This window comes from Chroicocephalus ridibundus, chromosome 4 (assembly GCF_963924245.1).
Source record: "Chroicocephalus ridibundus chromosome 4, bChrRid1.1, whole genome shotgun sequence".
Taxonomy (NCBI): domain Eukaryota; kingdom Metazoa; phylum Chordata; class Aves; order Charadriiformes; family Laridae; genus Chroicocephalus; species Chroicocephalus ridibundus.
Window position 1 is genome coordinate 65,640,171 of NC_086287.1, and position 13,590 is coordinate 65,653,760.

General features: G+C 39.4%; 1 protein-coding gene across 1 annotated transcript in view; it reads right to left on the minus strand.

The window, feature by feature from the left end:
- MNAT1 (MNAT1 component of CDK activating kinase) overlaps window positions 1–13,590 on the minus strand; it is a 127,365-nt gene that overhangs the window by 62,341 nt on the left and 51,434 nt on the right. The window contains exons 5-6 of the mRNA XM_063333603.1: window positions 12,966–13,106; window positions 7,119–7,244 (exon numbers count right to left, since the gene is read on the minus strand). Of these exons, the coding sequence (XP_063189673.1) occupies window positions 7,119–7,244; window positions 12,966–13,106 (267 nt within the window). The remainder of the gene's footprint in view (window positions 1–7,118; window positions 7,245–12,965; window positions 13,107–13,590) is intronic.

Genomic DNA, 13,590 nt, shown 5'->3' on the forward strand with positions numbered 1-13,590 from the left:
ATGACAAATACTATCATTTACTCTGCTTCCCCCCCGCCCCAAAAACCCAAAACAATTCTTACCTACATTAGGAAAAAAATTCATTAAGTCAACATAATGTGCTTAATGTTTATGAACTTTGATATAGTAGTAATTACTTAGTAAGGCCAGAACCCAATTAAATGTTTTAGACTTCAGTCTGTGGGATGGAGTGCACAGGAAGCGTTCCGATGATAGATCACTTAAATAAAGTTTATCTGGCATACACTTCAAAACCAGAGTTCAGAAACTTTAAGCACAGTTCTGCATGTATGTGCTTGACTCTTAACAAAACATCTTTACTTAGAGGGCTAGAGATTTATTATGACAAATGTATTTACTACTGCTAACCATTCTCCATCACACTACTCAGAAGTGGCAGGCATATTGCATATACAATCCTATGAGATTTAAGTGAGCGGTATGTGGATCACAGGACTCTAGATTACTGTTAAAATCCAGCACGTTTAGCCCTAATTTGAATTCTATCATCCCGCATTTTTGTCCTACATTTGAATTCCGTATCCATGTATTGTCAGAGATTGTGGAGATCCAGCAGCCACAATTTGTTTTCCTTTTGGCTTTTCAGAAACAGGTATCCTCAGTGCAATGCTCATTGTTAAAAACAAGATATTGTTATTGACAACAAAGATTCAAAGCTAAAGCAACATACAATATATATTCTTACTAGGAATCACGAGAAGGTGCTTAGCAACTGCAGATTCCCACTATCAGAGCTGGCATTCTAGGGCTCTGTGCACCTGCGCTCCAAACGGGCACCCACTGTGCATCTCCTCTCTAGGGAAGCTGCTTGGCCAGCATGCTGGTTCTCTGAGCACCTTCATCTCCAGACCTGCTGGAAAGCGCTGCGACTCCCCTCTCACCAGCACATCTGGGGTTCCTCTGCAACGGGACTCTGCTTTGTGGGGCTGATGCCCAGCCCAGGGTGTCTGAGCACTGAGCTGGGACACAGCCATCACGCTCGCAGACCCCAAGGCTGCAAGGGCAATGCGGCAGCCTCGCAGTATAGATTCACCCAGACGCCTGCTGGAGGTCTAGCTATAGCTCAGCCAGTGCCACTGAAAGTTTCACCTTTACACGCACGCTCTCTAAAACAAGTACGTTTATATGCCTAAACACACTACTTCCTCTTGAAAGTAAGTGTGGTGATTTTGTTGTGATTCTAAACTAGAAAGTGTTGTGAAAAGGGAAATATTCCACCCAGCTGCTAAAAAAGAAATGTGCATAGTATAAGCCAAATGAAGATTAAAAACAAAACACCAGTTAAACTCAGACTGGCATACATCTCAAAGAAATCAATTCCATCTGAAGTGTTTCAGCCTGAAGATAGACCAGCTGAGCTAACACTGAAGGAAGGAAATAGGCTTGATTTTTTAATTTATTTTTTAAACTTTAGGCAAATATTAAGAGCACACACAAAAAAAAAAAACCACACACACACACGAAAAAATCCAAAAGCCACCAAACATCACACCAACAAAACCAGAGCAGTAAGAATTGTCAAAGTAAGACTAGAAGGCCAAAACGGTTCCTGGTCACCCAGACAGAGTGGCAAAGCACTCTAGGGACCTACAGAATAGTTGTAGTCTAAAACCATAGTGCAACACACCCTTCACTTACCTCAGAGTACCTGGCATATGTCTAAGCTACTTTGAAGGAGCACAATTGATTAAAAAGGTATTTTGACAGACTTTTTTGCGTTTGGAACAGGATTTTAGATAATTGCTCCACAAGCTATAAAAGAAACAGACTGAAAAACAGGAGCAGCCGCTGAGCAGTTGTTTGCACAGGAAGCAATATTGTAGGAAAAGGCAATAATGGAGAACAGTTAATTTGACCTGAGCTGATGAGGTCAGTGTTTTAAAAGAAATAGCTCCACATAACATAAAATAAGAACGTTATTTCCCATTAGAATAATACTGAGAGTGTAACACTGCACGAAATCTATTCCCTAACACTTGTTATGATCAGCTTGGTGGTAACGTGCATTCCCGAGGTGTCCTAGACATCCTGTGTCTGACACAGATCCATTCCTCTGCAATACTGATTCGACTGCTCCCTCCCGCAAGCTCCAGCTGCTTCAGACTGCACATCGCTCCCCCAGCATTCAGCTACTAATATCCTGAAACTACAAGAACTTGAATAAAATCCTGGTAATATTCAGCCACGCAGAAAGTTAAATCTGACATCGCTGCTGTGACTTGGACTGGGAAGCAGAAGCTGAAGCAGGTATTTCACTCTTAATTCACTGCCATTCAGAGGTGCTGTTGACAGGAGATGGAGCCCAGCTCAGCGGAAGAGAGGTTAGGAATTTAGTAGGGCTGGATCCTATTCCTCCTTCCGTTGCTGCTCTGCTGTCTAATCCTGGGCGAGTACATCCCCTCCGGGCATCTGGTTCCCCTCCCTCCCTGACACGTCTATTTAAACTGCAAATTCAGAGGGTTAGTGACCATCTTGGTAATGACGAAGCATGTACAACACTCTGCACTAATATTTCTATTAATAAATATTCCCACTGCTATTAAGTAATAAAACAAAAACCGTGACAGAAACTGAACAGTCAATGATGTGTTATTTTAGTTTTGAGGTATTTGGTTATAAAATGTAAAAGGCAAATTCTCCCAAGTGGTAGCAGGCCAGGGGACACCTATGTTCTTTTCCTGCATATTTGGCCAATCCAATTAGAGGTAATTGAGTTTTTAACTACATGAAATTACTTCAAGAATACCATCACTAGAGGCTAAGTCTCCTGGGAGGCTGGGGGAAGGGAGAAAAGAAACATTCTAAAACTGGAAGGAACAGAAAAGGGACGGGGCGTGCAGCCCGAAACATGAAGAGAAATGCATCTGAGTCAGTCTAAGGCATTCATATTCTTTACAAACATGTAAATAGCTGGCCCACAGCCTCAAAAGTTTGCATGTTCCCAGTTCCCAATGAATTAGAGAGGAGTTAAATACATCCACACTTCTATGCGTTTTTAACCACAGCGTAATGTAAAGCACAGATCTACAAGCACCAAAACGCTCCTACAGTCCTGTAAGCACCAGAGACATAAAAAGAAGACTAAAGTACCATAATGAAATTAATTCCTGCTGCATTTGCAAACTGCCATTCGTGTGCAATGCCTATGAGCACCTCTTTTACATATTAAAATTAGCCTCATGTTAAAGCCACTTCCCAACCAGAAATGGTGACTGTATTCACCAAGAAGCAGAACGGTTCTATTGCCAGACCTTAGGTTTGTTTTGTACACCCTCATAAGCCCTAGAAATGCTAGAAACATCATTCATTTCTGACAACCTTTGCTCTTTTTGATGGCTACTAAAACCTGAAGTACAAGCACTGACAGGAAATAGTATTTTTAGCACTACTGCAACAATTAAGATTGCTACAGTTTCTTTTGTAGTCTTACACTGATTTGAGATAAGATTTACTAAAACCATTTTAAATATTCAGCTGTGCTGAAAGCCTATTTCTTAATATGATAAGCAGAGAACTCTGGAGCACTTTCTTCCCCCGCTTAGAGGTAAATCAAACCAATTGATTAGGAAGGTACGCTTCGTACACAAAACATAATTTACTGAAAGAAAATTTAAAAGTTAATGAGCAGACTGCAAAGAAAAAACAACTTCCAGTTGAAAGGAGAAAAAAACCAAAAAAACCCCCCAAAACCAAACACAATTTAACAAAAGGAAAACTGAAGGAGACCCCTATCCCCATGAGCTAATTGTCTGTCTTGTGCTATAGGGGATGCTCTTGCTTAGCGTACAAGTGAAAGACACTCCCTCCTCCCCTGCAAGCACAGGAGCTCCACAGCACTAACTGACACCTTAAATGAGCCAACTTCCTTGAGCATTGCCCGGGAGACTAGAATGGGCATGCCTCCATTCAGAAACGGAGAAACATGTCCGATTATCAGTCAGGCTGAAGAACACCTCTGAGACCATCCCAGGAAAAACACTCATGTTCAACCTGGAAAAGAGACGTACATCACCACAACTGGCGTAGTTTTATAACCTTTGTGTAAACAAAAACCTCGGATTAGCCAGCATCTTAGCTAGCTCTATCTGTATTCCCTCTTTTGAAACATAATTAAGGAAAACAACCACCAGAAAAAGGTTAGCGGCCAAACTACTAGAAAAAAATAAAAGCACAGGGGAAGAAAGTACATAGTGATTCATTAAATGCATGCTGACGAAACTAACAGTAAGCACAAAACAGACTTTTCACTGAAGCTATACTTAATTTGCAGAACTGTTGAGCATTAGTTAGAATTATATTTCTTAAGAAATTCTCGGTATTCTCCTAGAGGTGCCCCCACCCACGTAAGTGGTGTGAACCCCAGGGTTTAGAGAGGAACAAAACTAAAGCAACTATAAAGAGTGCTGCCCTTGAAGGGCAGCACAACCAGAGCTCTACCTATGAGCATACACCTATGCAAAACAAACAGACCGAGCGCCTCAGGTTTTTAGAAAAACACTCAACCTGTAAAATAAGCATGTCGTAAGGTGAATGCCGAGGTGGGAATTCACCTTACGCTGTCACTAGAATACACTGTCACGAACATCAACCACATCAAATCACGTCCAATGAGCAGTATTGCTTTTTACAAAACTAACTCCGTTCTTAGCCAAACAATTTGCATTTGACTACAGTAACTTTCCAAGACACATCCCAGTCCTAATCTGAAAACATCAAGAATTAGAGATTTCATTGCATTCCAGAGTCAATTTTAACAGTGAGGCCAATTAACCAGTAGAACACTGTGACCTTTAGGTCTTATTTATTCCTTCAGTTCCTATTTAGATCTTATTTGTTTAACTAGGGTTACTGGTTCTTGCTACATTTAGTGTTGCACTGTTCGGATCTGTCATGTTCTGTGTTAAGGAGGCACTTACTGTCAATTGAGTCACTTTTTAACCTTCTCAAACTAGAGGCAGAACACAGTACAAAGGCGTATCTTTCTGCCTTTGAATGGACCTCTGTGGCTCCTCTTTGCGTTCTCTCTGATTTTTGCATTCAAAATCCAGTTGGCAGAACTCTTCAGTCCATAAATCTTCAGAATACTGCATTCGGAAGGAGAAGTCCAGGCACCCACACACACACACGCTGTGGCTAAGGGTCAAATTGGTTTACTTGCTTGCCTAAACTTCCAAATCCTCTTCACAGAGCCTATTATTTACGCTTTTATTTATAATTTTACATTTAGTCATATTAAAACACATTTCATTCACATCTGCTTGCAAACATTAAACTGTGTCCTAGCAGAACACCCACAGAAATAATCCCATGCTGTGGCAACCAACACCTACTTTAGAAATAAGAAATTAGCCAGTCAATTAATTTATTGTGCAGAATCTCAATATTGTTATTATAGTGTAATGTAATTTCTATATAATTACAAAAATCAATACCATATAGTAGCTAAATCAAGCACCCTACAAAGAAAATATGGAAACATCCACCTTTCTCAACAAAACGTCTAATTTTATCAGTGTAAAGCCTGTTTTGCTTGATGTAATACACTTGCCATAAATAGTAGTCACCAACTTCAAATATTCCAACCCTTAGCTTTATTGTTAACTGTATATGCTTAATTTATTTTTTTTAAGTTGTTATTTTTTAGTCTAGGAGTAAGGTCAGTCAGGGTGAGGTTTTTTTATTTGTTTGTCTGGGACTGAAGAAATTAAATTAGTCATCTACGCACACCTTCTAAACACTGATAAAGTAACAATCAGTTATCTGGAGTATTACCCCCTATTATTCCAAATGTTAAGATTTAAATGTCATGACACTAGAAATCTCCTAATCCAAGCCTTTCACTGTACCTGGATGAAGTTCACTTAGGGCTACAGATTTGAAGTGTCCACTACCACATACTGCATTTAATATCCATTTGCAAATGCATTAGAAAGTACTTCCATTGTCCTCATCATGTAGCATAAGCCTATCTTCTTCATCTTCCCAGGAGAAAGGCCAACAGCCTTAAGAAATTCTGACAATATATTTTAGCAGCAAGAAAAAGTACAGGCATTCAGTTGGAGTATTTTTTAAACAGAACAAACCTTTTCTGTCCACTAGCTTTTCTACACAATCAAAATGTCACACGAAGCATACCAATCTCGCACAGACTCGGATTTTGAAACAAAAAGGAAGAAGATACAGTTTATACTACAGGAAAACAAGAAAATCTGCACAACTTTGCAAAAGCTGACACTACTTTCGGACAAATAAGCTGCAAATGCCTCTACATTGTGAACTCTTTGGGGGATAATGAACCCAGCACAGATACCCCTGACAAAAGAAATTGATTAATTGATGGGAGACTAGTTTGATGCAAAGTTTTTTGCTTTGCTGACTTCTGGGTTTGTTGAGGAGGGTAGAGAGCATTGGTTATTTCAAGACATCATTTACTGTTATCAATTCTAAAATACAAAGTCTAAAAAAAGTGCAGAGGTTTAAAACAAAACAGGAAACCAGTAAGGTGCAAAAGAGATCAGAACTCATGTACCCATCCCTAAACTCGTCTCCCCCAAACCTTTGCATTTCCACACACAGGCTGATGCGTACTTGTACCATGTCGTGATAAAGAACTGGAATGCTGACAGATCTTTAGCTGTCACCGTAGCAGTAACACATTTGCAAAAATACTTACTGCTTCCTAAAGTCCAATAACGATGAAAATAGTGTCCTTAACCACTCATCACCATCTTCTAAATTGTCTGTCTCATACTTACAGATTATTGGAGTACTTAAGGTAAATCTGAAGAAAGTGCAGCCTATTCTTGAATTTCCATAATTGGTACACAAAGGAGACAAAAATAATTCAAGGACACCACAACTTTGCAGGGAAAGAGGTATAGCTTGTTCTTGTCAATTATGCAATGAAAATATTTCATATATTCCAACTAACAGAATGATTAAATTCTTAGCTTAATTCCTAATTACTTATTTAATTGGAAGAGAACAGTTTACTTCACGTAATATGCAACCCAGGTTTAAATAACCTCTAAATTTCATATGAGGAAATCCTCGGTCTCTTGAAAGGCATTAAAACAAAAGAAACAAGCAAGTCTTACCATTTTGATGCCAGTGGAAAACGTGACTGGTTTGACAGGTTTGGGTTTTTCCAGTTGCAGTTCTGGCTGAGCAGATCTGTCCTTATGCTGAGCTAAAAGTAGCGAAGCAGGAAGACTGGAGCTCTCCTGTAAATACGAGGAACAAATTTAAAGGATAAAACAAAACAAATATTAATTAACACTGCATATTCTTCAAACTGTGTCTGAAAGGACACCACTAGCACAGCAGCATAACGGTAAGTATCCTCTCTATGAGAAACAGTTTACAGAAAACGATCATTTTCAGTAATAAGAAAAAGCTGCAGCAACCCCATAAATCAGAGTAACCTGCAAACAACCATTTTTATAGAATCCACATTAAAGACAATATAACAGGCTCCTTATTCCAACTAGCCAATGCAACTATATTTATTAAAATAAAAAAATTAGAACTTAATCAGAGAAGGAATAACACCAAGTAGTATAACTTGGATCAGATGTTTATCTAAGACGCATTCTTTCTACCAATGAACTCAGACCAGTTTGAAATTGTTTCCCATTAGATTTCACCTGAGGCCGTTTGGAAATGATCCTTGCTCTGCTTTGCACAATGGCACTATTGTAAGTGCAACCAACAGCATATTTATTTTCTCCTTCACCAACTTATTTTTAGGGAAGCCAGCCAATTTAAAAAAAAAACTATATAAAACCCAATAAAATGAATAGTTAAGCAAACGAACTACTTAAATTCTCTGAACAGAACAATTCTACAACAGAATGATTATTAACATACATATATGTACTACATTCTTGAGAGAGTCAGAAAATTATCAGCCAAGTAATTTTCTAATAAACTAATATGACTATCCCACATGCACACTGAAATCCTTGAGACTTCCTGGCTAGAAAGAATGTGAAGCTGAGAGCAGGGAAGAAGTTCAGATGGATTCTTCCCAGACGGCTCTAGCGCAGCATTTTATTTCTAAAGCTGTCAAATGTCACATACTTCTCTTTCACAGGACCAAGGAAATACTGAACTACAAACCGTATTTGTTACTCAAAAAAACCAAACAAACTTTAATAAACTGCACTATGATTTATATATTTTTTTTTATATTTTTTTTTTTACTTATAACAGTTCAGGATAAGAAGTTGGAAGTTTTTAATGCTGCGAGATGCTTTTCTGTTCATGGCACCCTAGACAGATTTTCTGAAGTGATCATGAAGAACAGTTGTGTTGTACACTGACTTTTCATGTGACTCTCCAGTCCTCTTTCTTCTCTGTTTTTTGTTATGCTCACTTCATGTTAGGACTAGACTGCAAGTGTTAAAAGCAGAAAAAATTTCACATGAGATATGGTCCGGAGTCACAACAACAACTAAGGCACAGGATCCTACTCACATTTCTGTGATTAACTGGGAGGAGGGGAACGAAGAGGTTAAAAACATATATTGTAATAATAAGAGATGTCTAATCTCTCTACAGCGGGGATAAAATTTGGACCAAAAATACTTTAGTTTACAGTCTAAATCTTCAAAGCGTTGCACACGTCTGTAACCCCCATGCAGCAGCATGCGCTGCTAGCTGTCAGCAGTTTAAGGACTTTGGATTCTTTTATTCATCAGATTTAATATTCTGGGGGAGAAGGGAAGAGTGTGAAGCATTCTCTTGTTCATTTTGCCCTCTCATATTCCTTAAACGTTCACTGCATTTCTAATACAGTAACTAAAGGAGGCCAATTTTTGTACGAACTTCTCAGGAGTTCACACAATGCCCGGTAACCAGATTACACAACTGCGGGAAATCCACAATATGCCAGCAAACCACCACATCCGTGGTTGTTTGTCCTTTCTAATATGCACATAGCCCTACTTTTAACTATTAACACACGTGAAAGGTCCAATCCCGTGAGCATTTATCCATACTAGCAATTTTCTTCTGTATGGGAAAACAAACTATCTTAACTGTATAAACACAGCTAGTTATATGCAAAAATTTCTGAAAGACTTGTCTCAAAAAACCCCAAAGTTCTGGTAAAAGTGGGGACACTTGATGCCTTTAAGGCACCTTGCCCTTTGCTTGACTCCAAGCTACGTCACGGCCCAGGGAAAACCTGCCTTTCTGCCATGTGCTGCAATGCCATTTTGCTCATGCCTGAGAAGTACGGGCTCTTGAAGAGGTAAGGGCAAGTCCCACAACACAGGAGACATCTAAGCGCAGATCTATAATCCTCTGTATACAGGTGAGAGAGTTTATACAGTAAACAAAGGAAGTGCTTTAATATTTTACTCAGTCCCAATTATCCAAGTCTAGAAGGCTAAAAAAAAAAACCAAAAAAAACCAAAAAAAACCTAAACAAAAAAAACCCAAAACACCAAACCTAAACCAAAACACACACGACTCTTCCAGTAATACGTAAAATGCATTTGAGACTACAAGACTAAATTACAACAAGGTGTTGTGCTTTTAAAGTGAGAGGCTTTATTGTAAAAGAGGTCACTTATAATGAAGGTAATATAAGATCTGCCTAATTTAGTACCGGGAGGCAAAAAAGGTAACAGCTTAGCCAAAGCACCCACTTGCTCTTCCAGTAGCCTGCAGAGACTCTGCCGCCCTCGATGCCTTGCTCACCTGCCCAGCAAGTGATCCTGGCCTTCCCCTCCCTGCTCCCAGCTGAGAACGGTTTCATGGAGCTTTGGCCCCAGGTCCACTCCTTTCCGCACGACCCCCTGCATCCCCCGGGTTCACCAGGAACCAAGCCTGCAGCACAACATTTTAAAAACCAAACATTTCTGTGCCTTTTTTCCCCTCCCTCTGGACTACCTAAATTATAAAAGCTCTTTGAAGATGGGACAATATTCACATACACTTTGTAAACAACTTTACTTCTGTAAACAACCTTTACTTAATATAATAATGCCACAAATAATACACATAACAAATTGTGAAGCTCCTCGGTCATTAGGATTTAAGCACCAAAGGTAAAATTCTCTTCTTGGAAGAGGAAAGACCTGACATTTCTACCTGCACAAAAAATTTGTCTTAAATTTTCTCTTGCGGCCCAGTAGGGGTGGGGGAGGAGGAATCTTGAAAAAAATGACCAAGACCCAGGTCAAGTGGGCTGTAGGTTCCCAACACCAGGTGACGCAACCAAAAGGGACAATGCAAAACCAAGGGGTGAAATGTCGCCTTCCCACCTTCCTCTACACTCACAATCCTGCTGAGTCCGTAGTTTTGCCACTGGTATCACTATAGCCAGAACTTAATCCTTGTCGTTTTAGCACAGTACCAGCAAACACAGATACAAGATTTTTTTTTTCTCTCCACTTAATTCTTTACACTGTTACTGCTTATGCTTGGCTTTTGCTGCATTTCTCAGTTAAGTTTTACTTATGATCAGCTTCATTTTCAGATTTGCAGCACAGCATTAGGGGGATTTCAGAGACCATAGGAAATGTTTATTTGTTTAACAACTGCTGATTTTACAGAGACTTTGTAAGTCATTATACAAACACTTCAGTGCCAGTTTTATAAACCTGTAGTATTACAAAACAAGTTTTGGCTCAAATTTAATTCAACAGTGCTCCTTCATAAACAAAGACACAACTTAAAGCTGCCCAGTTTCCTTCCTCAGCCTTTAAAAATCACCTTTCTGTTGTTTTTAGAATATTAAGATATGTTTTAACAGCAATACATATGCAATCACAGTTAAAACTACCTATTTTGGTGAAGTTTTAAGGATTATTTATAACCATTCTTTCCTCAAGCCATCTGGTGAAGCAGGTTTCCAATAAAACCAACTGCTTTGTAAAAATAAAAAACCCAACCAACCACACAAAATCCACACAAACAAAAAACCACACTGGTCTCTAGTAAATCAAGAGTGTGTTTTAGATGGGATTGAAGTAAGTCAGAAACCAGTTAAAAATCCCTATCCTGCTCCATTAGATTCAACTTCATAGTGGAGCTTTTAGTAATTGATACGCTACTGAAACTATTCCTAATGGTGTGGATTGTAAGCACTTTTACCTTTAAAGGGATAAGAGACTGCTGGGTTCAAAGTTACAGACTTGAAGGATTTTCAGAGAACCCTTCTGCTCATCCCTGCTTTTGTCTACAAAAAAATGAAACACCAGCTCCTTTCAGTAAAACCAATGGCAGGTTGCCAGGACTCCTGGCTTAGGAAAAGGCAGCTCTTCAGGACAGCCTCTGAAAATTGCACATTGATGCTCTCTCTTCACATCAGTGCCTTCTGCACTGGTTCAAAGAGGAACTCTGCTTTTCCAGAAAATGTTGAAGAGCATCTGTATCTTGAGTAACAACTGAGAATACAAGGCAGGAAGTAATGCCATATTAATGTGAGAATCAGAAATAAGAGAGAAATTCTGATTTAAATCTGTCAAGCAGCTTTAAACCACATTGACAGCTACACACGTGTATGCATGCATACATACTTTTCCTTTTTCCTGATTTCCTTCAAGGTACACAGAGATTGGTCTCACAAGTGTTAGGAGCATGCAAATGTGTGTGCATTCTTGTCTGTACACACACGTGTATTAAAAAAATTGAGATGTGAATCTTGTTTAAGTAACACAGTTATTGAGCTTCTCTATACCCGCACACCACCGTTGCATTTCAGATGCAGAATCAGTAGTAAATTCAGCCAAAGACAAGATTAACACAATTTTCAGAAATAGCCAAGTTTTTCTTCAGTTGGAACAACTTATATAGAAAAAGTTTGCAGTAAGAGAACATGACACACTCAAGGCAAGAAATCTTTTTCTCATAGTAGTTTTTGAATACAAAGGGACCACTTATTATTTAGGTGCTCTGACTCAAAAAGGGTTGACCAACGCCCAAATAACTCATGAGGTTACAGTTCCCTGCCTTCCACCATCTCCCCCTTGCTAAACTTATGAAGTAGCTCCCGATTGCCACTTTGCTTCAACACAGCAGACTGTCAACCACTATTCAGGACTGCTTAATAAGTCAACAGTAGTAACAGTTCACCTTATGGCTGAACCAACTTTGTAGCTCCTCTCTACCCTCCTCACACATTGCATGATCAGCCATGCACCAAAGCAGATGCAACTGTCATCAGCTGAAGGCAAAACAAGCAGACAGTTACATGGCCTCAGACATGACAGAACATCACCCATTATACATCAGGTTCAAGGTGGAGTAGTCATTGTATCAGCTATGCTAATGCAAGTCGTCCTTGATGACAGTCAAAGCCTGTGGCTTTCATATTGTCAATGAATTAAATAGAGATCTAGACTTTTATAATAGCCCTTCTTCAGACACCCAGTCAAATGTCAACTATTAAGGAAACTGGTAGATTGGCTGGACTCACTGGAGTAATTTCTGAAATATACCTTCACATGTCAATTACCAACAAGAAAAGAGCTTTCAATGGAAGCTCACTAGGAAAAAAAAAAAAAAAAAGAAACAACAAAATTAAAACAGACAGAACCAGGAGAATAGCCTTCTTGTAAATACCCAAAGAAACCTTCTGCATTTTTCTTTGCTAGCATCTTTTCCAGGATTAATCCTGTGTTGAAACAGCCAAGAATGCTTTCCTAATTCATTTCTAACCAGCACTCGACATTCTGGATAGTGAGTCCAGTTAAGTCTAGGAGTCCCAGAAACACTTTTCCTCCTGTCCTTAGCCTACCAAAACCAGAGCTGTTTGTAACGTTGAAATGAATGATAGGTGAGAGAACAATAACACAGAACATGCAAGACAGGGAAGCAGAAAGGGACAGATGTGTTAATTCCACACAGTTAACTGTGGTAGAGATGAACATGAACGTACTTGCTGTTTGCTCTGCTACTGAGCATTCAAAGCCTCTGGTTTTGTTACTCACCAGTTCATCCAAGAGTGCCTGCTTGTTCTTCCTTTTTATTATCTGTTGTAGTTGTTCTTCTTTCTGTATAAGCAGTCGCCTTTGTTCATTTTCCTGCCGTTCTACCTCTAAAGCTTCCTCCAGCTCTTCCTGCTCCCGTGTCTGAAATGGGAATTAGAAGTCAGCTCATACCAATCTTCCTCCTTGGGTGGCCAGAGCTCACCCACAGCTCTGCTGCCTACCAAAGGACCTAGGACAGACCAAGCAATAGGAATGCTGCCAAATTCTACCTTTTAAGGTAGAATTTTAGGGTGATTATGATGATTCTACCTCCTTTTATTGTCCAGTGCAAAGTTATATTTTCTTCCTTGCTGCTTTCTGCAGTAGGAAGTAACCACTTGGATCTTGGCTCTTTAAATGTTAGAGAATGACAATGGGTTTTCCTCACACCAGGCACTCTAAAATGAAGACACCCCCCTCCGCTCCCACAAATCCAACTTCAAGTGATATAAGCGGGTGACTGAAAATATAATCCCACAATACTGTTCCCAATTCCCCTGATCAGCTGCATCTTGTGTGCAAAGTACGCTGTGTGCTTCTTAACAGCAGTGTACAAGACAAATAAAAAGTTACAGATCTGTGAATA